A 23,996-nucleotide genomic window follows, 5' to 3' on the forward strand; every position below is an offset into this window, starting at 1 on the left:
GATCCGTGTTGATCCGACCCGTGAACATCCGCTTGCTCAGCGGGGATCGCTCCGTTGATCCCCGCTGAGCCGGCGGATGACAGGGCGGTCCCTGCACACTGTGCAGGGACCACCCTGTCACATCTCCGCTGTCCCCTATGGGGGGATCGGATGAACACGGACCGTCTGTCCGTGTTCACCCGATCCGCTCTGCAGAGGGATAGACAATAGGATTTTCCTCTGTCTGCAGAATCGGACCATAGCGGCGACGGATGATATCGGGTGTTAGCGGATGTTCATCCGCTGACACCCGCTATCCTATAGGGATGCATGTATTTCCGTGTTTCATCCGAAAACGGATGGATGAAATACAGACATACGGTCCGCACGTGTGAAAGGGGCCTAACTGAAATGTATTTAATACTTGGTACAAAATCCTTTGTTGGTAATGACAGCTTCAAGACGCCTCCTGTATGGAGAAACTAGTCACATGCGTTGCTCAGGTGTGATTTTGGCCCATTCTTCCACACGGTCTTCAGATCTTGAAGGTTCTGTGGGCCTCTTCTATGAGCTCAGATTTCCATAGATTTTCTATTTTATTCAAGACAGGTGATTGGCTGGGCCATTCTAGCAGCTTTATTTTCTTTTTTTTAAACCAATTGAGAGTTTCCTTGGCTTTGTGTTTGGGATCATTGTCTTTTTGAAATGTCCACCCTTGTTCCTGTACAAAACTTCCTAAAAACATCCCAGCACCCGATTCTCCTCAAGAGCTGTCAGCTTTGGCCTAGAAAGGTCTAGATGATGCTGGCCGTCCTCCAGCCAGGAAACAAGGCAGGATCTATCTGACTGGCTGCAGCTTCTTTTTTACATTGTCAGGCGCTCACAGTGTGCAGTTAAGGCCCCTTTCACACTTATACGACTTCAAAGTCGCGCGATTTTACTGCGATTTCGTGGCCGCGATTTTGCCGCGATTTGGGAGCAGTGCTACTTTGTACGACTTTGCTACATTTTTGGCATTAACAAATGAAAACATACAGTAGTTGGTATGAATCATAAGGGGGAACTCCACGCCAAGTTTTAAATAAAAAAACTGGTGTGGGTTCCCCCCCAGGGGCATACCAGGCCCTTAGGTCTGGTATGGATTGTAAGGGGAACCCCCTACGCCGAAAAATCGGCGTGGGGGTCCCCCCAAAATCCATACCAGACCCTTATCCGAGCACGCAGCCCGGCCGGTCAGGAATGGGGGTGGGGACGAGCGAGCGCCCCCCTCCCCCTCCTGAACCGTACCAGGCCGCATGCCCTCAACATGGGAGGTGGGTGCTTTGGGGCAGGGTCGCCCTGCGGCCCCCCCCACCCCAAAGCACCTTGTCCCCATGTTGATGAGGACAAGGGCCTCTTCCCGACAACCCTGGCCGTTGGTTGTCGGGGTCTGCGGGCGGGGGGCTGATCGGAATCCGGGAGCCCCCTTTAATAAGGGGCCCCCAGATCCTGGCCCCCCACCCTATGTGAATGAGTATGGGGTACATGGTACCCCTACCCATTCACCTAGGCAAAAAAGTGTCAATAAAAAACACAGTACACAGGTTTTTAAAGTAATTTATTAGGCAGCTCCGGGGTCTTCTGCCGCTATTTTGCCAGCGGTGGTCCGGACTTCTGGATCGTCTTCTTCCCTCTTCTCTTCCAGAGATGTTGACGCAATGGTCTCTGAACGCTCCGCAACAGACTTATATAGGCTGTGACCCCGCCCCCTTATGCCGTCACAGTCCCTGGGCATGCTGGGACTGTGATGTTTTAGGAGGCGTGGTCACCGGGTGATGACCACGCCCCCTTATGACGGCACAGCATGCCCCGGAACAGTGACCTCATAAGGGGGCGGGGTCACCGCCTATAAAAGTCCATTGCGGAGCGTTCAGAGACCATTCCAGCTGGAGAGAGCGTCGTGTCAACATCTCTGGAAGAAAAGAAGAAGGCAGAAGTCCGGACCACCGCTAGCAATTGAGCTGCAGAAGATAGCGGAGGAGCCGGCAGAAGATCAGGACACCGGGAGAGACCCCCGAAGTCGGAAGAGAACCCCCGAAGTCGGAAGAGGACCCCCGAAGTCGGAAGAAGACCCCGGAGCTGCCTAATAAATTACTTTAAAAACCTGTGTACTGTGTTTTTTATTGACACTTTTTGCCTAGGTGAATGGGTAGGGGTACCATGTACCCCATACTCATTCACATAGGGTGGGGGGCCGGGATCTGGGGGCCCCCTTATTAAAGGGGGCTCCCGGATTCCGATAAGCCCCCCACCCGCAGACCCCGACAACCAACGGCCAGGGTTGTCGGGAAGAGGAGCTTGTAGTCATCAACATGGGGACAAGGTGCTTTGGGGTGGGGGGGCCCTGCTCGTTCCCCACCCCAATTCCTGACCGGCCGGGCTGCATGCTCGGATAAGTGTCTGGTATCAATTTTGGGGGGGACCCCACGCCGATTTTTCGGCGTAGGGGGTTCCCCTTAGATCCATACCAGACCTAAGGGCCCGGTATGCCCCTGGGGGGGAACCCACGCCGTTCTTTTCATTTAAAATTTGGCGTGGCGTTCCCCCTCAGGATTCATACCAGACAGCTGTCAGCACTGCCTGTTGCTCATCGCGAAAGGAAAAAAAAGTTTTCCTTTCCCGTTCAGCGAGCCAGGCTTGTGCTTACAAAGTCGTACTGAAATCGTGTCTGTATTATTCAGGCACGATTTGCATGCTACTTGAGGGTTTAACATTGAGGTCTATGGAGTACATCTCGCATAGAAGTTGGACCAAAGTAGTGCAGGGACTACTTTCAAGTCGGCACGACTTAAAGTCGTGCCAATATGAATGGTAGTCATTGAAAATCATGGAGAATGACTTGTCATACGATTTTGCAGTACAAAATCGTGGGACAAGTCGTATAAGTGTGAAAGGGGCTTAAATCAGAGTAAGCAATTTCATTCCCGGTGAGGAGCCAGTACAACCGTGAAGGACTGAAGGGAAGGCCGGAGTTCAAGTTTAAACCACCTGCCGACCAGCCGCCGCAGTTGTACTGCGGCATAATGGCACGGCTGGGCGAAACGACGTTATTTTAACGTTTGCCCTGCTCGCCCATGGAGCCGATATGAGTGCACGGCTGTCGCGATCACCGCTGGGCTCCCAGGATTGCTCGGAACCGGGATCTGTGTTCTCTGAGGGGAGAACAGACAGATCATCTGTTCATACAGAGTATGAACAGCGATCTATCTCTTCCCCTACACAGTCCCCTCCCCCCTTCAGTTAGAACACACACTAGGGAACACAAGCTTTTGATCGCCCCCTAGTGCTAACCCCCTCCCTGCCAGTGACATTTTTACAGTAATCAATGCATTTTTATAGCACTGATCGCTGTAAAAATGCCAATGGTCCCAAAAGATGCGTCAAAATTATCCTACGTGTCCACAATAATGTCGCAGTCCTGATAAAAATTGCAGATTGCCGCCATTACTAATAATAAAAAAAAATATTAATAAAACTATCCCCTATTTTGTAGACGCTATAACTTTTGCGCAAACCAATCAATATACGCTTATTGCGATTTTTATTTTTTTACCAAAAATATGTAGAAGAATACATATCGGCCTAAGCTGAGGAATAAAATAGGCTTTTTTACATATTTTTGGGGATATTTATTATAGCAAAAAGTACAAAATATTGCGTTTTTTTTTTCCAAAATTGTCACTCTTTTTTTTGTTTATAGCGCAAAAAATAAAAACCGCAGAGGTGATCAAATACCACTAAAAGAAAGCTCTATTTGTGGGAAAAAAAGGACGTCAATTTAGTTTGGGTGGAACGTGGCACGACCGCGCAATTGTCAGTTAAAATGACGCAGTGCCGAATCACAAAAAGTGCTCTGGTCAGGAAGGGGGTAAAATCTTCCAGGGCTGAAGTGGTTAAAGAGACAAGTGAATGCTCCCTTCTTCTGGACTGAGTGGTGATGAGTCCAGGAAGACATTGAGCCCGGACTGTGATGTCTTTGGGAGCCCGGACCCACAGGAAGGTATTCGGATGATGGAAAGCGTCATTGAATTATACGAGCGTAGCGATTACTTGTATGTTTGAAGCAGAATTTGGAGTTTTATTTTTAAGGTTCCAAGTGAATTGTTTGTGAAATTCCAGAGCCTTCCTGCCATTACGGGATTCATTCTCTGTATGAATGACGGAGGCATGTTGCTTCGCCCCTACAGGTTGAACGTAATAATAGACATAATTGATTGATTGAGGCTGGCATGGATTGTAATGATAATGGGATGTAAATATGCGGTCTGTGTACAATGCCCGGCCTCCTGGATGTGGCCCCAGCCTTTGTTTTGAATCCCATCAATCATTCTCCGGGGGCCATTGTGCATTTGCTCATCTTTAGACTCATGCGGTTTGAAAGACATCCTTTTATATAAAAAAAATTTGTACATATTTTAGATTAATATGCTTGTCACTAGACCACCATTCATATAATTTTCTAGCATTTTATTAGTGTCATATTTTTAAGGCTATTTGTTCACCCCTCGTCAATTATTCAAACAAAAATCTTTAACGAATCATATGAGCGCTGAGTTCGCTGCAGGCCGTATCACACAGGTCTCGTCTATAAGCCTGCACTGTGACCCCTTTTAGACCACCTTGTAAATCCGGCCATGGATAATGAAGAGCGAGGGCCACTTAAAGTGGATGTAAACCCGAATTTTTTTTTTTTTTTTTTTTTATGTCATAATGTAGAGTATAAGATTTCCTATCATTTGAGCCCAGTCTTGCCACAAAGAGTTAATCCATCTCTGAGCAATCCTCTTTTATTGTTCAGTGAGATAAAACTTGACAAACAGGGAAAAACTTTGTCAAATCCTCCCCCTTGCTGTGAGTGACAGGTGATTTACATCTGCACTAGCCTAAGACATGCATTATTTTTTAATTCCCTCCCCCACTCCTTTCTTCAGCTGCTCTGCAAGGATTGGCTGTTCCACACCTCAGCATGATTTGGCATGCTGAAGTCATGTGGTTACTTTCCTGTCTTTTCACTGGATGTTAGAGATCATAGCAGAATTTCAATGTAAGAAATACACAGGAGAAAATGCATATTGACAAGGGGAGTGTAGAGGTGGGCGGGGAGTCTACTGACATCACGACTCCACCCACCGAGCTCCAGACAACAGACCCGCCCACAGAATCTGCAGTTTTTCGGCTCTCATAACAGACAGAGGGGAGACATTTGACAGGTAAAGATACATGCAGGAGACATGTATATCCTTATAGATAACCCCTATGGCAGTAGTTTAGAAAGGATGACATTGGGTTTACATCCACTTTAAACCCACATCATAAAAAACTATCATTAAATGGTGTATTATATGCTGTTCATACTCCGTCACTATGAGATTTGTTTCTGAAAACCCTTGTTGATCCTGCTGCTCTCTATCTTCCCCCCTCTGTCCATGTCCCCAATCCAGCTAGGGATTTTGCGGAGCAGTGTTGGCAGCTCCGCACATGCTCTGTTTTCAGTGAGTTTCTATGCTGAGCATTTCCTCCCTATCATATCTGAGCAGCCCATGTGACTATAGAGTCACACATGTGGGTGTATACACAGTGGTAAATGACAGCCCACTCCCTCCCTCCTCCTCCATGCCCACTAACCAGCTAAACACAACGGGGGTGGAATAATACCTGTAGATCGATACAGGCTTCACCTCCCTCTTTTTCGAAGACTCAGACTGGAGGGGCGTGACATGGCCCGTGACTGGCAGAAATCTCCTGCCTTGTCCTTCTCCCCTGCATGTGCCGCCATAACAAGCCGTGTGCTATTGGGGGCACACATGCGGGTGAGCTCCCAAGCCAGGCTGTGCGTGTGTATAGATGCACACAATGTGGCTTGACCACGCCCCCTCCCTCCTCACACTCTAACTCTCACAAGAACCTTTTAGATCAGGACATAACTAAATTGGTTGCTACCTTTTATGGTCGTCTCTTCAGGGCAGGGGTGGACCCATTTCAAAATTCCTTTAAAAAATGGCGATTACTAATGCCTGAACTTACAGAAGAGGGTTGGGAAGCAGCCACTGAGGTTTGTTTTCCGCATATAAGTACAGCTGATCAATATGTACAATTCAAGTTTATTCACCATCTACATTACACTCCAGCTAAGTTGCATCGTATGGATTTGGGTATTACTGCAGCATGTCCCAGATGTAATTTGGATACCGCTGATTTATTCCACATTTTTTGGACCTGCCCGGGACTGGCATCTTATTGGATGGACTTGTTCAGTTTTTTTGACAGTCAACTTGCTCTTCCGGTACCCCAGACACCGGATGTGTGGCTGCTGGGCATTCTAAACGACTTAATACACAGAGTACCTGCCCGGATTTTAATTCGAACTGTCTTATTCTATGCACGTAAAGTGATATTGTTACGTTGGAAAGATAGCAACTCTCCAACATTACAATCTTTGTTCCGTATGATCAATGGGGAGCTTCCCAAATGTAAGCTTATCTATAAGAGTAGAGCATGTTCCAAAAAAGTTATTAAAGTGTGGCAACCGTGGATGGATGTCCGCAACTCCTTCTGGGGTACAGTTCTATCTTCCCAACAGAGCTGTCAGGATGGTTTCTAAACAATTTGTGATCAAATGATCTGGAGAAGGTTTTATAACATGTGAAGGAAAAGAAAATGTTGTATAAGATATAAGCTATATATATCTGTGGTGGAGACGGGACTCAAGGCACATCGAGATATTGGTGGGACATAGATGAGTATGAATGGTGTGTGTATGTTTAGTATGCATGTTTCTGTTTTGGTTATAATTATTTCATTAGAAATGTACCTTCTTGGTATGGCTTATGCTGAACTCCCTTTCCCTGACCGCCACTGTTTTGGCTCTTGGGGAACGGGTGGTATTACCCCCCCCCCCCCCCCTTTTCAAGAATTTCAGTTGACCATGTCGGCCTACAAGACATACGTTTTTTCATATGGTACACACCTATATTTTCCATGTAGGATGCTATATTTATGCTTGTTGTATTACTGAAAACTAAATAAACACCATTCAAAAAAAAAAACAAAACAAAAAAACTGTTATGTTTAATATCTCCGTATTAAATACTAATCACACAATGGTGGAGGTAATACCCCCAGCACATAACCCTAATCATATTGCAGTCCACGTATTTACAAGAATGGTGCCCCACACTTTTCTTCAGACCCCCGCCTTGTCCTCCTAGGAATTCACGCAATCAAAAGTCAAGTACAGATGGGAATTTTCTCACTGTACAGATGGTGCGATGGTGACAGCCATGTATATGACCTGAATCAATTAAGCCATTTCCCCCTAGTATAGACAGTCTAGGAATCTAAGGTAATCCAATATAAAACAGCGAAAGGCCTTGAAGTCTGCCAGTAAAATAGGACCGCTGAGTGACAGGCAGATTGGTGTGACGTTCCTCACATTCCCGCTGCTCTATTCTCACCCCCTCAGCCACAGCTGAGCCCGACGCTCCATATGGGTCGCCCGCTTGGATTCTAAATCTCATAATTAACAGCCAATTTTTACCATTGGAGATTGACGGTAGTTATTGTTCCTGTGAATTTCTGAAGGTCATAGTCCTGTAAATGTTCTGCAAATATACAAGATCTGCATATGGGAAGAGCGTACATGTCAAGAAGCCTGAATCCTCACCTTTTCTTTTCACTTGATGTTTTTTAGGGTTGAAGATGAATTTATTGTATTAAATGGTAAAGGTGAAGGCCACATACAGTAAACGGCAGCAGTCTTTAACAGGATAGCATTGGTATAAAAAGCATTTTCTAAACAGGACTTTAACAGTACCACACCATAAGTATCTTAAAAAAATCGTCTTTATTAAAAGAGAAGTATGGGATTTTTTTTTTTAATCCTACTTACGTAGCTGGATGAAGCATCAGTCCCCTGCCAGCTCTAACACTGAGAACTGAGCGATCAAACACTACCAATCGTTCGGTTCTCACAGCTCTGTGAGCAGAGACCTTGTGGCTGTCAGTCACCGGCTCTCTGCTCTGCCCCCCAGCGCTCACTGGAGAGCTGGGCTGTGGAGGGGTTGGGAGGAGCTAGCTCAGGCTATCAGTGGCTCGCTGAGATGCTGAGCCATGTTCCGGTCCAGGCATGTGGGTGGATCCCTACTATATGGTTGTGATCTTTCCCGAGCCTGGACCCACTCTGTGAAGTCAGCCGACAGCGGACTTCAGCCCACTGTCTGCAGAAAACAGGTCACAGGAGTGCGGAACAAACTGCACTCCTGTGAATCCACATTGGAAGTACAGCCAAAGGAGCTTTTTTTGCGATACGACACTGCGTCACTTTATCTGACAATTGCGTGGTCGTGCGACGTTGTACCATTAAGGCCATTTCCCCCTAGTATAGACAGTCTAGGAATCTAAGGTAATCCAATATAAAACAGCGAAAGGCCTTGAAGTCTGCCAGTAAAATAGAACCGCTGCGTGACACCTCAGGTGGATTACACCTGTGTCCAATCTCCGCTGATCACAGTGCAAACAGGATTTGCTGGTTATCGACATTCCTCTCCTCATGCTGACAGCATGTGAGGAGAAAGGAGAGCAAATAACCAGCAAATCTACACAGGGGACATCTGCAGTGATGATCAGTGCAGCCCCACCAGTTGCCTGTCTCTTTTTTTTATTTTTTTTTTAAATGTTGGTCTTTTTTCGTTTAGCCAAATATAAAAAAACCCCGTAGTGATTAAATGCCACCAAAAGAAAGCTCTATCTGTCTCAAAAAAAAGATAAAAATGTCTTATGGGTACAGTGCTGAAAGCTGAAAATTGACCAGGGCAGGAAGGGGGTAAACGTGCTCAGTAGTTAAAGCGGAGTTCCACCCACTTTTTAATCTTCTCATTAGCTTTGCAACTGGTCACAATCTCTGCATTGGGCAATTTATTTTTTTTTTTTTTCCTTTCCTTACCCGGTTTCCCAGGTTTTCTGTCTCTCTTCCGGTTTTCCCCCTCCGCTGCAATGTATGTAATATCCTGCTGCACTTTGGCTCCTGGGAGATGTGTGTCACGATTCCCAGGAGTCAGTGGGCATCGTCGCCGCTCAGCATCGCGAGATATCCAAGACATACTGTCAGAGCTACGCTCGGTGTACATTGTGCATGCGCAAGATCGGGAAGTGCATGCTGGGTAGCCAGCAGCACCGTATCCCGGAAGAGAATCCGAGTGGGCTTCACGTGTCCACAATGAAGATAGAATCGCTCAGGACGACAAAATCTAAGTTAAAGCGGAGTTCCACACTAATTTTTAAGTTTCATTTGAAACCATTCTAGCAGCAATAGCATTGTGAAATGGCCAAATATATTTTTTTGTTGTGAAGGGCTACCTGGATAATCGATTTTTAGATCCAGCCTCCTGTCCTTGCCACCCGCGGATATATCCGTAATATCCGGCGGGCTTGCTGTCTCCTGGGAGCTATTTGTCATTAATTCCCAGGAGTCAGTGTAGATGGCCGCCGCTCGTTCTCGCGATAGTTTATCTTCGTTGCCATCACAACGGGCTGGGCACGCCCGATGCCACAGCCCGTTGTGTTGGCAACCTCAGAAGTGTACGGCGCTGTGAGCCGTACATGCTGCGCATGCGCAAGAACGCAGCGGTGCATGCCGGTCGCTCAGCTGCACCGTAACCAGGAAGAGATTGCTTGTGGGCTTCACATACCCACAAGCAATATGAAACATGCCAGGGATAAAACAAATCAAAGACTTAGTATGATCTAAATCGGCAATCGAGCGAACGTTGATCGCTAAACAGTGGGGTTGTCCCGATACCGATACTGAGCATTTGCGCGAGTACTTGTACTCACACAAATGCTCCCGATGCCAGATCCGATACCTGGGAGAGGAATAAAGCGACTCGGCGCAACCGTAAGTCAGCGGGCGCAACACCAGAAGTGACGCTCCGTGTTGATGTCAGCGCTTGGACATCCCGACGCCCATCTTGGTACACCCTGCACTCGACTGCAGTAAGCCAGCAGCAGACATCTTATTACACCCAGCCCATATAGTTCGCGCTGGGTGTAACAAGATGGCCGCTGCTGCTTTTAATGCGGCCGAGTGCAAGGAGTACAAAGATGGGCATTGCAGCAGCCTTTCCTCATGGCATGACAGTGTCACTACACCTGTCTATCAGTGCCCATAAATGCCACCTATCAGTGCCGCCTGTCAGTGCCAGTGTCACCTGTCAGTGCCACCTGTCAGTGCCAGCGTCCCCTATCAGTGCCATCTGTCAGTGCCCGCCATCAGTGCCACCTAATCCTATCAGTGTTCATCAGTGCTGCATATCAGTGCCATCTAATCTGTATTATGCTTTGAAAACTGTCACATAACATTAAAAAAAAGTATCAGTAATCGGTATCGGCGAGTACTTGAAAAAAGTATCGGTACTTGTACTCGGTCTTACAAAAGTGGTATCGGGACAACCCTACTGAACAGTGAGTCATATTAATAATAGCATTTAACAAAATATATTTGTTCAAAAAAAAAAATTTACATAGTTGGAACTCTGCTTTAAGTACATTCTAAAAAACATGTATGAGAAAGGGGATTTTTTTTGGAGACGTGAGTTCATGTAAACTATGTAGAAAAGCAGAGGGGATGCAGAAAAAAAGTAAAAAAAAAAAAAAAAATGGTGGTCGGAACTCCGCTTTAAACTGACTGTTGCCAAGCCGGGTGGTGCCAACAAGGGCACCACGGCTCAAAGTTCAGCCTTTAGAGCTCAGCGTTTCTCTCGTGTTGTTTTAATCCTGTTGTCCTATTCATGTGGAGTGTTTGTTGTCGTGTCCTCGATGACTAATGTGTTTTTGCCATCTAGGCAGCTTGTTTCAGGATGAGAGCCGGGCCTGACGAGCCGTGATTCAGAGAATAGTGGCCGATGTCAGGCAGGTGCATGTATGAGCCGGCCTGTCAATGAATGCGTTTCTTAGTGACACCTGCCGGAGTGATTGTGCTTCTTTCCTGGCTGCTGGGATATTGGCAGAGCCGCTGTTCACATCCTCCATGACAACGTCACGGCTCGGAGCGTTCCTGTGTATACAGTCCTCCAGTGTTCTCTGTCAGCAGAGGATTTACTACTCAACTTTGAAGATTGTTTAAACAAATCCTACACATATATATAGGCCTCCCGGGGATCTATAATTGGGGCATTGTAGTTCCTCAAAGATCAAAATAGTTTGTTTACCTTTGTGAGTATGCTTGCATATGTTCCAGGGGTGTGGGGGTATATGTGTCACTCCTACCATATGTCTCCACATCCAAAAATTGACAAATAACAAATCCATTCAGTTTGTATCAAATCAGACAGGCCTTTGCACTATAAAGGTAATTGTAGATTTAAAGGAGATTGTACAATCAGATTGTATAGTGTGTGTGTGTGGTCAACTAAAGCTGGCTATAGATGGTGTAGAAAATTGTTCAAAACACTCGATCGTTCAACTTTCTAAATTTTAGTGGGCTCAACTCTGTTCTTTAATTGCAAAGATTTATAATAAAGAAACAGTACACACTGGGCCCCTCAAACTCTTTATATGTCATCCGCTGATTGTGAAATCGATCGACAAAAAAATGTACCATTTATGTTGTAAACTAATGACAACATGCTGACAAGTGGAGGGGGGGGGGGAGGATTTGTATCAATGATGGCGTTTATCACACGCACTTTCAACAGATCTTTATCAAATGCAAACAATTTTTTGAATGATCTTCTACCCATCTATGGCCAGCTTTACAGATTCCTCCATCAACAATAAACGGCACAAATGGCCGACTCTCCCGTGCGGGCTGTTATAGTCTGGAAGCCAGCACCTGCGGCTGTCAGAATACCCAAACATTGCCTGCATCTGATTGGGTGACACCTGACGGGGTGATCGTGTATTGATTTACTACTCCACTTTGAACATTGTTTACACAAACCCTGCACATGTAGGCCTCCCGGGGATCTAAAACAGGGGCATTGCACTTAGGAGAAGATCAAAGTAGTTCATATGTCTATCTGTTTGAGCATGCACACATATTTTCCAAGGGGAATTTGTGTGTGTGCAAATTTACAATAACCAGATCTGGTGTCTGCTACATCCTGGATTGGTGAGAACTATTGAAAACCTCATTGGTGGAGAAGGAAATTCCAAATATACTGGAAAAAAAGATTTAAAGCTGAACTCCAACATGGAAAAATTTAGTTTAAATCCGTTTATCATGTGTATTCCTGAATCTCGGTGTGCTCTGTGTATTTCTTCCAGATCTGTGCAGTAATATAATCTGTACAACTACTGCAGCTCCCTTCTCATTGGCTTACCTTTACATCTATCCCCCCCTTCAATCCATCATGATTGCTGCTGCCAGACTCCTCCACCTTACCAATCGCTCTGTGTCTGCTACTCCTCTCTGTCAATCCCTCCACTGGCTCCCGCTCACCCAATGAGTTAAAGGGTTACTAAACCCACTTTTTTTTTTTTTTTTTTTAAATAACAAACATTTCATACCTCCTCTGTGCAGTTGGTTTTGCACGGATTGGCCCTGCTCCTCCTCTTCTGGGGTCCTTCAGCGGTGCTTGTGGCTCCTCCTCTTCTCGAGTGCCCTGTTGGAGAAGCGCTCTCCTTCAGGACACCTGTGCGGGCGCTCCCATGTCCTGCTGCGTCTATTGACACAGACAGCAGGACTCGGCCCCGCCCCCCCGGGAGCCAATGGCTGCGCTGCTATCAATCTATCCAATCAGGACACGAGACACTGGCTAGAGCTGGTGTGCTCTTCCCCCGGGGCAAGAAAGAACGGGTTCAGGTAAGTAAAACGGGGGGTCTGGGGGCTGCTGCATGGCAGAATGTTTTTCACCTTAAAGCATAGGATGCATTAGGGTGAAAAAAACGCAAGGGTTTACAACCCCTTTAAATTAAAAATGCTAACAACAACTTACAAAGACATCTACAATTTAGCTCCCGGCTGCATCACTAACCTGGTCTCAAAATACCAACCTAATCGTTCTCTTCCTTCCTCTCAAGACCTCCTGCTCTCTAGCTCCCTCATCACCTCCTTCCATGCTCGTCTCCAGGACTTTTCCAGAGCCTCTCCAATCCTATGGAACTCCTTACCCCAATCTGTCCGTTTATCTTCTACTCATTTTATATAACATGTTATGAAAGGTGAGCTTATCCTTTAACCGCTTGCCGACCAGCCGCCGCAGTTGTACTGCAGCAACATGGCTCGGCTGCGCGAATCGTCGTTATCTTACGTCGCTCCCTCTCGATGACCGCCGGGCTCCCGCGATTGCTCGTAATACAGCGAGAACCGGGATCTCTGTGTGTAAAAAAAACAGAGATCCCTGTTCTCTGAGGGGAGAAGTGACAGATCTCTGTCTGTTCATACAAAGTATGAACAGTGATCTGTCATCTCCACTAGTCAGTCCCCTTCCCCCTTCAGTTAGAACACACACTAGGGAACACAATTAACCCCTTGGTCGCCCCCTAGTGTTAACCCTTACACTGCCAGTGACATTTTTACAGTAATCAGTGGATTTTTATAGCACTGGTCGCTGTATTAATGCCAATGGTCCCAAAAATGTGTCAAAATTATCTGATGTGTCCACCATAATGTTGCAGTCATGATAAAAATCGCAGATCGCCGCCATTACTAGTAGTAAAAAAAATAAATAATATAAATGCTATAAATCTATCCCCTATTTTATAGGCGCTATAATTTTGCACAAACCAATCAATATACGTTTATTGCGAATTTTTTTTTTTTTTTTTTACCAAAAATATGTAATAGAATACATATCGGCCTAAACTGAGGAAAAAAAATAGTTTTTTTTATATATTTTTGGGGGATATTTATTATAGCAAAAAGTAAAAAATAATGCATTTTTTTCAAAATTGTCGCTCTTCTTTTTTTGTTTATAGCGCTAAAAATAAAAACTGCAGAGGTGATCAAATACCACCAAGAGAAAGCTTTATTTGTGGGAAAAAAAGGACGTCAAATTTGTTTGGGTGCAACGTCGCATGACCGCGCAATTGTCAGTTAAAGTGACGCAGTGCTGAATCGCAAAAAGTGCTCTGGTCAGGAAGGAGGTAAAATCTTCTGGGGCTGAAGCGGTTAAATACCACCAAAAGAAAGCTCTATCTATCTTAAAAAAAAAAAAAAAAAAATGATAAAGATTTCATATGAGTAAAGTGTTGCATGACTGCGCATTGTCATTTTAGTGCTGAAATCTGAAAATTTACCTGGCAGGATTGGGGTGAAAGTGCCCGGTATTGCAGTGGTTAATGGAAGCTGTGAAGTCCACAATATGGTTCATTCATCTATTTTATTTATCATAATCATATCTATATTGTGCTGATCTGCGCAAACCTTTTTCAATAAAGAATCCTTTCAAAACATAAATGAATAATGCCTTAAAAAAGCAAGTCAGCAGTGGCAGCATCCATAAATGTTATAAAGCGCTGCGTAAACTGTCAGCGCTATATAAATCCTGTATAGTAATAATAATAATAATAATATTTATGATCCTATATTTTTATATTGATTTCCTGGCTCAAATGTTGACTAAATCCCCTTTAACTGTAGGTTTGTTTATTTACTACATCTGGACCTTGTCCATTGAATGCACAGACCACAGTGTTCCCTGGTTTTAACATTGCTCTATTTCTGTGCTCATGGGAGCCTTTTCACACAATTTGCAGCATTAGAGGGTGGTTGCAGACAACAAAATCCTATGGTGAAAGGTTGCACCTAAAAAGTCTGCCAGATGTGCTTGTAGCAGGTTTCGTAAAATGAATTTGAAAGGTAAAGGAACCGCATTAATAGGGCAGAGATTTCTCCAAGTTCTCGACTTTGGGTCACCGAGTCACCTGGGTTCACATAATCACAGCTTTTGTCGGCATCCTAATTGGAAGAAGCATCTTCTCATTCATTGTGTGTCTGAAATACGTGTTAATAGAAATATCCCATGACTGTTATTTCCAAACACATGCTTCCCCAGAAATTTCCTGTTTTTATTATGGGCCAGAGAGAAAAGCTTCATTGAATGAAGGAAAGCCGAAACAAGCGTTTCAGCCAGACAAAGGGATTAACTGCACCCCCAATACTATGAATGGAACCTGAGTTTTCCCATTGACTGAAAACTTCCCTTAGGAAGTGGAATAAATAACAATTGGAATTGGCAAGGTCACCTTTTAATATCGCCCCGTGTTCCGGGCTCACTCTCCTTCTCTGTTTGTGTTTTGCAGTGCGGCCGAGGACCAGGCCCAGTCCAAGAAAGCCTTGAAGAAACAACAGAAGGAAGCCGAGAAAGCCGCAAAAAAAGCAGAGAAGCAAGCCAAGCTGGTCAGTCCTCAGGGCTGCTTTAATGATTTGTGAGAGAGAACTTTTTCTCAGTCAGCATCTGTGATAATCTCCCCATTTAGGGAAAAGTAACTGACTCTGTAAATCTCACTCCTGACCACCTTTATGCTCACCTTTCCAGTGCTCTCCAGCCGCTCCTTCCCTAACGGAATTGACTTCTCAGAAGCCCCCTTTACATCAGAGGTCCTATTACGTCAAGAGGGTCCCCTTATTATGTCAGAGGCTCCCCTTCACATCAAAGGTCCCCCTATTATGTTGGAGGCTCCCCTTCACATCAGAGGTGCCCTTATAATGCCAGAGGCCCATCATATCAGAGGCCCCCCATCAAGTAAGAGTTTCTCCCATATATGAGAGCCTCCCATCACATCAGAGTACCCCATTACATCAGAGGCCTTCCTTCAAATCAGAGGCCCCCCTATTACATCTGAGTCTCCCCTTCACATCAGAGGTCCCCTTATTATGCCAGAGGCCCCCATCATATCAAAGTCCCTTCATCACAGAGTCAGAGACCCTCCATCAAATCAGAGTTTCCCCCAATATATGAGAGCCTCCCATCATATCAGAGGTCCCCCTATTATGCCAGAGGCCCCCCTTCACATCAGAGGTCCCCCTATTATGCCAGAAGCCCCCCTTCACATCAGAGGTCCCCCTTCACATCAGAGGTCCCCCTATTATGCCAGAGGTCCCCCTTCACATCAGAGGTCCCCCTATTATGTCAGAGGCCCCCCTTCACATCAGAGGTCCCCCTATTATGCCAGAGGCCCCCCTTCACATCAGAGGTCCCCCTATTATGCCAGAGGTCCCCATCACATCACAGTTTCCCGCAATCCTCCCTATATATGAGAGCCTCCCATCACATCAGAGTATCCCCCATGACCGTGTCCTATGTTGGAGCCTTCCTAACACTAAAGATGAGCTCCGGCGTGTTCGCACACTTGACGTGCAGAGCCCGCCAGGAAGTCGGCACTGTGCTGCACTAATCACAGGCAGTGAGACATTTTCCCGATCTCTGCAGCCACACTTCGGGAAAATGTCTCACTGCCTGTGGTTAGTGCAGCGCCGTGCCAACTCCCTGGCGGGCTCTGCACGTGTAGTGTGCGAACACGCCGGAGCTCATCCTTACCCAACACATCAGAGTCCTCATCACCACAAAGTCCCCCCTCCCAATCAGAGTCCTCCCATCCATCTCTGATCCAGAGAACCTGAAAGGCACCCCAGGGTGCCAAGGTTCTTCCTTTTTTTTTTTTTTTTTTTTTTTTTAATAGGTTATCCATACCTTCTCTGTGTAATGGTTTTGCACAGAGCAGCCCTGATCCTTCTTTGCTGGGGTCCCCCTGCCGGTGCTTCTGGCTCCTCCTACCTTCCAAGAGACCCCCATAATCAGCCGCATGCTATGGGGGCACGATCCCAAGGCTCTCAGTGTGTATCGACACACACAGTGCAACTCGACCCCGTCCCTTGCTCCCCCATCACTAAGTTTGATAGAAGCCAATGTCTCCCGCTTCTCACTCTGAGTCCAGTGAGGGGAGAGAAAGCAGCTCTGCTGCTCTTGGGTACAGCCCTGGTCTCAAGTAAGTATTTAGGGGGCTGCAACTAAAAGGTTTTTACCTTTTTAGTTGCAAGCAGGGAATGCATCGAGGTTAAAAAAAAAAAAAAAAAACATTAGCCCTTGCAGCAACTTTTAAAGGTGTCACCAATCCCACACCGATGACACAGGGTATTTGGTGGCAGCTACAACAGAGGCAAGGTGTGGCGGGGGGAGCACTGGAGTGACAAACATAAAGTGGTTGGGGTGGGGCTTTGCTCTGAAAGGGTGAGGTTGATGGTGTCTCTTTCACTTGTAATACCAGAACAGTTTTACCTCCTCAGGGATTCCTTGATTTTGCATGATTAACTAGTATTTGCTCTCTGTCAGAATAGAAGCCTCAGACTGTACAGTCATTCTATCTGAGCTCAGGCTCATAACAGAACTCAGAAACTGTTCTATATTGATAGTGCGGTTAGGATTACATGGGAAAAAGACTAAAGGCTTTGTTAGCTGACAGTTTTTGCTCTGACGAGGAGAGAATACCAGTCAATAAAAATACGCACATCTTTCTCTAAGAGGGAAGACTGCACAATAATAAGTTCAAGCACATGTATAATGGATGTACTTATTTAATTTACTATATTCAGGACTAGGAAACAAAATAAAATTTTCCTTATTTATACTGGTGCTTTGGGTTTTATCTTGGGCGTATGTGTTTGTATTACATAGGGGGTAGGTAATCACAGAGTTGACCTGGTCTAATAACACTGCTTGAGACCTGTAGTTAGGACATCATGGATTTCTGGCAGGGTCAACATGAAATTTATAGCACATATTGACAGATGTAGGAAATTGCTTTTCATGGTTTATTTAAAGTGGAACTAAACCCTCCTATCCTTTTCGGCCAAGGAAGCTGCAATGTTACCTTCTGTTTAATCAGCAACTGCCATGGTGCTGCACATGTGATCAGTTATGACACCAGCCATTTGATGGTTTGACAGTTTGGTTGAGCCATTTGATGGTTTGACAGTTGTACACAGTAAGAGGCTGCACTAGGTATAAATCACATGTACAAGCTGCTGGCACATTAATGTTGGAATAACAACATAACGTAAGCTTTTTTAAAAGGGTGGAGCACTAAAAAAGCGAGTCCAATTAAATGACAGTCCTTAAAGAAAGTTCATAACTCCGCATCAAAAATGGATCACACCATATTCCACACCAAAAGAGACTATAAGTGTAACCAAGGATAGCCGCCACCAACACACATTCACACTGCCTCTTACCCCTTGATGTAGACCTCCTAAAAAAGGTCAGAAAAGCCACATCCAAAATAATCCTGGACTGGTGTCACTGGAGATGTTTCATTCCTCCTCTCGGGATGCCCCTTCAAAGCCCACACAGATCACTTACGAGCATAAGGTCGTGTAGTATGTCCCAATAAAAAAAGATTGCACTCACTCTTAAGTAATCGATACACAGCAATGTAAATGGAAACCTACATTTTTAACAAGATGCCCGCCACGTCCCGCTGAGTGATGACGCCACATGTCTCGACTTCTGCCTACGCGCTTCGTCACCTCTGGCGTCAGGGGCGTCCACACACCTGCATCGGGACATGGCGGCCATCTTGTTGGATAGAAACGTCGGTTTCCAATTACATTGCTGTGTATTGATTACTTATGAGTGAGTGCAATATTTTTTTTATCAAATAAATGTGACAGTTCGCATTCACGGCATACCGGAACTGTTTTTTTGAAACTGTTAAATTAATGGGTTTAGTTCCGCTTTAACCTGTTCCCCCTGGCCGTACACATAAATGCAGTTGCTGGGCGTGTGGTGCTTTAATGTCAGGCTGTCGAGCATAAGCGTCCATGGGGAACAGCTTTTCTGTGCTTACAGTGTGCTGATTGGGCGCTCTCGACACAGTAATTAAGATATCAAGGGCAGGTTCCAATGCATACTTGTGATAAAGAGCTTCCGATCATGTGACTGCTGTGACAGCCAATCACATTCGTCACACGATCAGCCTATACTTCATGGCCAGGGGTCGACAACAAGGGGTTACCAGACCAAAAGAGCACATAGGAGATGTTCATTAGGGTTTAGATGCATTTAAAGTAGTTGTAAAGGCGGAAGAAAACCTTCTGCCTGCAGCCCACCCCACAGCCCCTCCTTATACTTACCTGAGCCCTGTCTTGATTCAGCGATATGCACAAGAGTAGAGGCGCTCTCAGGTTTCTCCCTCCTCATTGGCTCAGAGACAATGGCTCCCGCTACTGTCAATCACAGCCAGTGAGGAGGGAGTGGGGTGGGCAGAGCCGTGCTCTGTGTGTCAGTGGATACACAGAACGGGGTTTAGGAGCGAGCACACACGAGTGCCCCACTCTGCGGGGTAAGCAGCCAGGAGCATGGGCGGGGGACCCAAGAAAAGGAGGATCGGGGTTGCTCTGTGCAAAACCATTTCACAGAGCAGTTAAATATAACATGTATTTTAGTAAAGTAAAATTAATTATTTACAATCGCTTTAAATCAAAGTTTTACAATTTAACCAGATTGAGCGCTATGGTCCGTATACACACACGATCAGAAAATCGTATAAAAATACCATTTTTGAAGCGATCGTGCAATAATCTGATCTTTAGTACACAGCTTAAGGCTGCTTTCACACTGGGGCGGTAGGGGGCGTCAGCGGTAAAACCGCTATTTTTAGCGCTGCTTTACCGCGGTATTCGGCCGCTAGCTGTGCAGTTTTAACCCCCGCTGGCGGCCGAAAAAGGGTTAAAACCGCTCGTATAGCGTGGCTATTGCCGCGGTATGGCCGCGCTGCCCCATTGATTTCAATGGGCAGGAGCGGTGAATACACCGCTCCTTCACCGCTCCAAAGATGCGGCTTGCAGGAGTTTTTTCTTCTCCTGTCAGTGCACCGCTTCAGTGTGAAAGCCCTCGGGCTTTCACACTGAACAAACAGCAGCGGCTGTTTTGGGTCGGTTTGCAGGCGGTATTTTTAGCGCAATAGCGCCTGCAAACCGCCCCAGTGTGCAAGGGCTCTTAGAGAGCTGATCACGACAGTTCATCTGATATTATCCGTTGGGACAAGCACAAAAAAATTTCTCATACGATTTTCATTTTAATCAGTACAGTTGCCATTCGAAAATACAATACAAATACACCACAACACATTACATCAGTTTCAAATTTTTATTCTGTCGTACGAGAATTTTTGTAACTTTAGTAAACTCTTAATTTTCGATATGAGACAAGCATACAAAAAAAAACCCGGACGATAGTTCGTCCGATAATTTTGTCTTGTGCAGCAGGCATAAGAGTGCCACCACTAGGACCTCACCAGGCTGATTCATGTTACACTTTGTTGTCATTCTAATATATTTCAGACACCTTGTACCAGGCAGGGGGGTACTTAGACAGATTTACAGGATGGGGAGTGCACAGGGAGGATATAATGATGCTGAGTCATGGCTCGCTGAGCAGACAGGAAGTCAGATGATGACACAGGAAGATTGAGAGCTAGTTGTTCTGAATTTAGGTGTCACCTTGTGACTACACACTGTCAAGGGAGATGCGATAAATTGCTAGAGCGGCCCAACAGCATTGCCAGTTTTTTTGCAGTTCAAACTGTTCACATGCAGTATATATATTTTCATCTGCTTGGCTGGTGTTCTGCTTTTACACAGTTTTACAGACTGTGCCTATTGAGTATCAAATAATTTTAACAATTGCGTGCCTTAAATTGTATGTAAAGGCATTTTTTTTGTTGTGCATAGAGTAGTGAAGGGTTTAAAATCCCCTGTCTGGTTACTTTTTCTAGCAATGAAGAGAAAACCAGCACACTAAGACCCCTTTCACACTGGCACCGCTCCGCGTCAGAGGTAAAGCGCTGCTAGTTTTAGCGATGCTTTTCGGCCGCTAGCTGGGCACTTTTGACCCCTGCTAGCGGCCGAAGAAAGGGTTAAATGTGCACGAAAAGAGCCGCTGCACATTTGCAATCGTATTGCAGGCGCTTCGGCAGGGCTGCCCATTCATTTCAATGGGCAGGAGTGGTTTATTCACCGCTCATAAACCACTCCAAAGATGCTGCTTGCAGGACTTTTCTAACGTCCTGCAAGCACACCACTCCAGTGTCAAAGCCCTCGGGATTTCACACTGGGGGTGCAGGGGAGGCGTTTTACAGGCGCTATTTGTAGCCCAAAAGCACCTGAAAAACACCTTCAGTGTGAAAGGGGTCTAAGAAGTCGATTCTGAAGTCCTATATTGGCAAACAAGTTTCCCCAGTGTAGGGTTACACTGATACGATACTAGTATCGGTACAAATGCTCCGGTGCTTGGCCTGATACCTGGACAGTCGGGGACGATCAGTGCGGGTGGTGGGGGGAGTTACAAGCACCGATCTCCCTGTATAGATTTAAATAAGCCTGCTCTGTGTAGTGGTTGTGCTCAGAGCAGCCCAGATCCTCCTCTTCTTGAGTCCCTCGTCGGCCCTCCTGGCCCCTCCCTCCTGCCGTGTGCCCTCCACAGCAAGCAGATTGCTATGGGGGCACCCGAGCCGAGCTGCTGCTTTTGTGTGTCCATTCAGAAACTGAGCTACGGAACAGCCCCACCCCTCTCTCTACTCATTGGCTCACTGACTTTGACAACAGCAGGAGCCAATGGCGCCAACTGCTGTGTCTTAGCCAATCAGGAGGGAGAGTCCCGGACAGCCGAGGTTCTCGTGCAACTTCGCTGGATCGAGATGGGGCTCAGGTAAGTAGGAGGGGGGGCTGCTGCACACAGAAGGTTGTTTATCTTAATGCATAGAATGCATTAAGATAAAAAATCTTCTGTCTTTAGAACCACTTTAAGATTGTGTTTAATAAAGACGATTAAAAAAAAAAAAGTTTTCTTTTTTTACTTTTCAAGTTTTAAAGGAATTTACCTAGATAGAAAATGGGAGTTAATATTGCTGAGTTATTTTCGAAGGTGCAGGTTCCAGGGTGGCTTAGCCTTCCATTACTAGATTAGATTAGATTCCAGGACACTTCACTACTAAATGCTTGTTCCAGAATAGCTACTTACTGAAGGGGAATGCTAAGATAAAGATAAGCAGATTGGGATTTTGAATCTTCAAGTCAGCATTTACTCTTCACGTGCTTTCTGACAGATACCCCTTAAAGGGTTAGGTTAGGTAACTTTTAGCAAAAATGAAAAGGTGAACGAACACCCAACATCCTCCCCACCCCCGGTCGCTGCTGTACTTACCTCTGTGGGTAATGAGCTGTCAGTGCCCATGCAGCCAGTATAGCGGTCCAGGAATTTTAAATCCCTGCCCTTTCCCCCCCCCCTTTTTTTTCTGCATGACTTCTGGGCCGGATCAGAGTGATTCTCTGCTGGCACTGACCAATCAGAATCGCTCTGATCTGTCCCAAAAGCCCTTCAGAAAGTAGGGGGAGAGGAGTGTGAATTTTCGAATCCCCTGACCGCTGCACCGAGTGCTTGGACATTGACAACTCCTTATCCACAGAGGGGAGTACATCAGGGAAGGTGTGGGGCAGGTTTCATTAAATGGCGGACCGCGGTCCGGTTACGGACCCAGTGACTGTCCTTCCTGGACGGCAGCCTCGTCAAATAGTTGTCCGTGTGTCCTCTCCCTGCCGCTGACTCGCCTGCCTGCCAGCCAATGCCGCTATAATCCTTAATTAGGTTTGCGGCAAGTATGTTCCTTGCCGCAAACCTAATTAAAGATTATAGCGGCGTCCGCAGTTCTGCCTCTCCTGAGAACGATCAGCGGGTCCTGGCGGACATTGCGATTTATAAAAAAAGGTAAAAAAAAAAATTCAGGAATAACAAACATGTCTATACTTGCCTGCTCTATGCAATGGAATTGCAGAGCGGCCTTCAACCTCCTATATTCGGCAAGTATCAAAAAAAGGAGGTTCAAGGCCACTCTGCAATTCCATTGCATAGAGCAGGCAAGTATAGACATGTTTGTTCTTATTAAAAAATTTTTTTTTACCTTTTTTATAATCGCGATGTCTGCCGGGCCTGCTGATCATTCTCAGGAGAGGCAGAACTGCGGACGCCGCTATAATCTTTAATTAGGTTTGCGGTAAGTATGTCCCTTCCATAACATCGCAGCACTCCCCCCTCCCCACAGAGCCCTACCTTTTATATACAAGAAGGGAAACACGGCAACTCTGGACAAAGAGCGGGACTTTTCAAGGAAAGAAGCGTGATTAGTTGCTAGGCAGCGGGGCAGTCCCAGCAATTAATCACCCACCTTTTACCATTAGAAGTCCCGCCCTTTGTCCAGACCTGCCGCGCTTCCCATCTTGTATATAAGGTAGGGCTCTGTGGGGAGGGGGGGGAGTGCTGTGATGTTATGGAAGGGACAGACCTGCTGCACCTGAAGACCTAACTAAAGATGTCTAATATCGAGAGGGAACTACGATGGGTCAGTCTGTGATAGAGGGGGTCTGTGATTGGGAGGGGGGGTCTGTGATGGGTCAGTCTGTGATAGAGGGGGTCTGTGATTGGGAGGGGGGGGGTCTGTGATGGGTCGGTCTGTGATAGAGGGGGTCTGTGATTGGGAGGGGGGGGGTCTGTGATGGGTCGGTCTGTGATAGAGGGGGTCTGTGATTGGGAGGGGGGGGGTCTGTGATGGGTCGGTCTGTGATAGAGGGGGTCTGTGATTGGGAGGGGGGGTCTGTGATGGGTCAGTCTGTGATAGAGGGGGTCTGTGATGGGTCGGTCTGTGATAGAGGGGGTCTGTGATTGGGAGGGGGGGGTCTGTGATGGGTCGGTCTGTGATAGAGGGGGTCTGTGATTGGGGGGGGGGGGTCTGTGATGGGTCGGTCTGTGATGTGAAGTGGGGGGACTGAGGACACTGATGTTAGGGCCTGTTCAAACTTGTGCAGAGATCTCTTTTTCTGCACTAACAAAACACCACCGGTCTCTGCAAGGGCAACAATTGTTTTCTATGTGTCCTGTTCACACTGCGACAGCGCCCCTGAGTGCTGAGCAGTGTGGTGCAAAATGCGTTTTTCTGTGTGATGCGTGTGGGCCCTAGAGGTGTATGGGGGGGGGGGGGGGGGTGCTGTG

General features: G+C 46.2%; 1 protein-coding gene across 2 annotated transcripts in view; it reads left to right on the forward strand.

The window, feature by feature from the left end:
* Positions 1-23,996, forward strand: part of DARS1 (aspartyl-tRNA synthetase 1) — a 188,816-nt gene that overhangs the window by 29,341 nt on the left and 135,479 nt on the right. The window contains exon 2 of one of the 2 annotated variants that reach the window (XM_073634256.1): positions 15,259-15,355. In XM_073634256.1, coding sequence (XP_073490357.1) covers positions 15,259-15,355 — 97 coding nt within the window. Of the gene's footprint in view, positions 1-15,258; positions 15,356-23,256; positions 23,350-23,996 lie in introns of those variants that run through there. The other variant, XM_073634257.1, reaches the window with a different exon arrangement.

The sequence above is a fragment of the Aquarana catesbeiana genome, linkage group LG06, assembly GCF_042186555.1.
Source record: "Aquarana catesbeiana isolate 2022-GZ linkage group LG06, ASM4218655v1, whole genome shotgun sequence".
Classification (NCBI taxonomy): domain Eukaryota; kingdom Metazoa; phylum Chordata; class Amphibia; order Anura; family Ranidae; genus Aquarana; species Aquarana catesbeiana.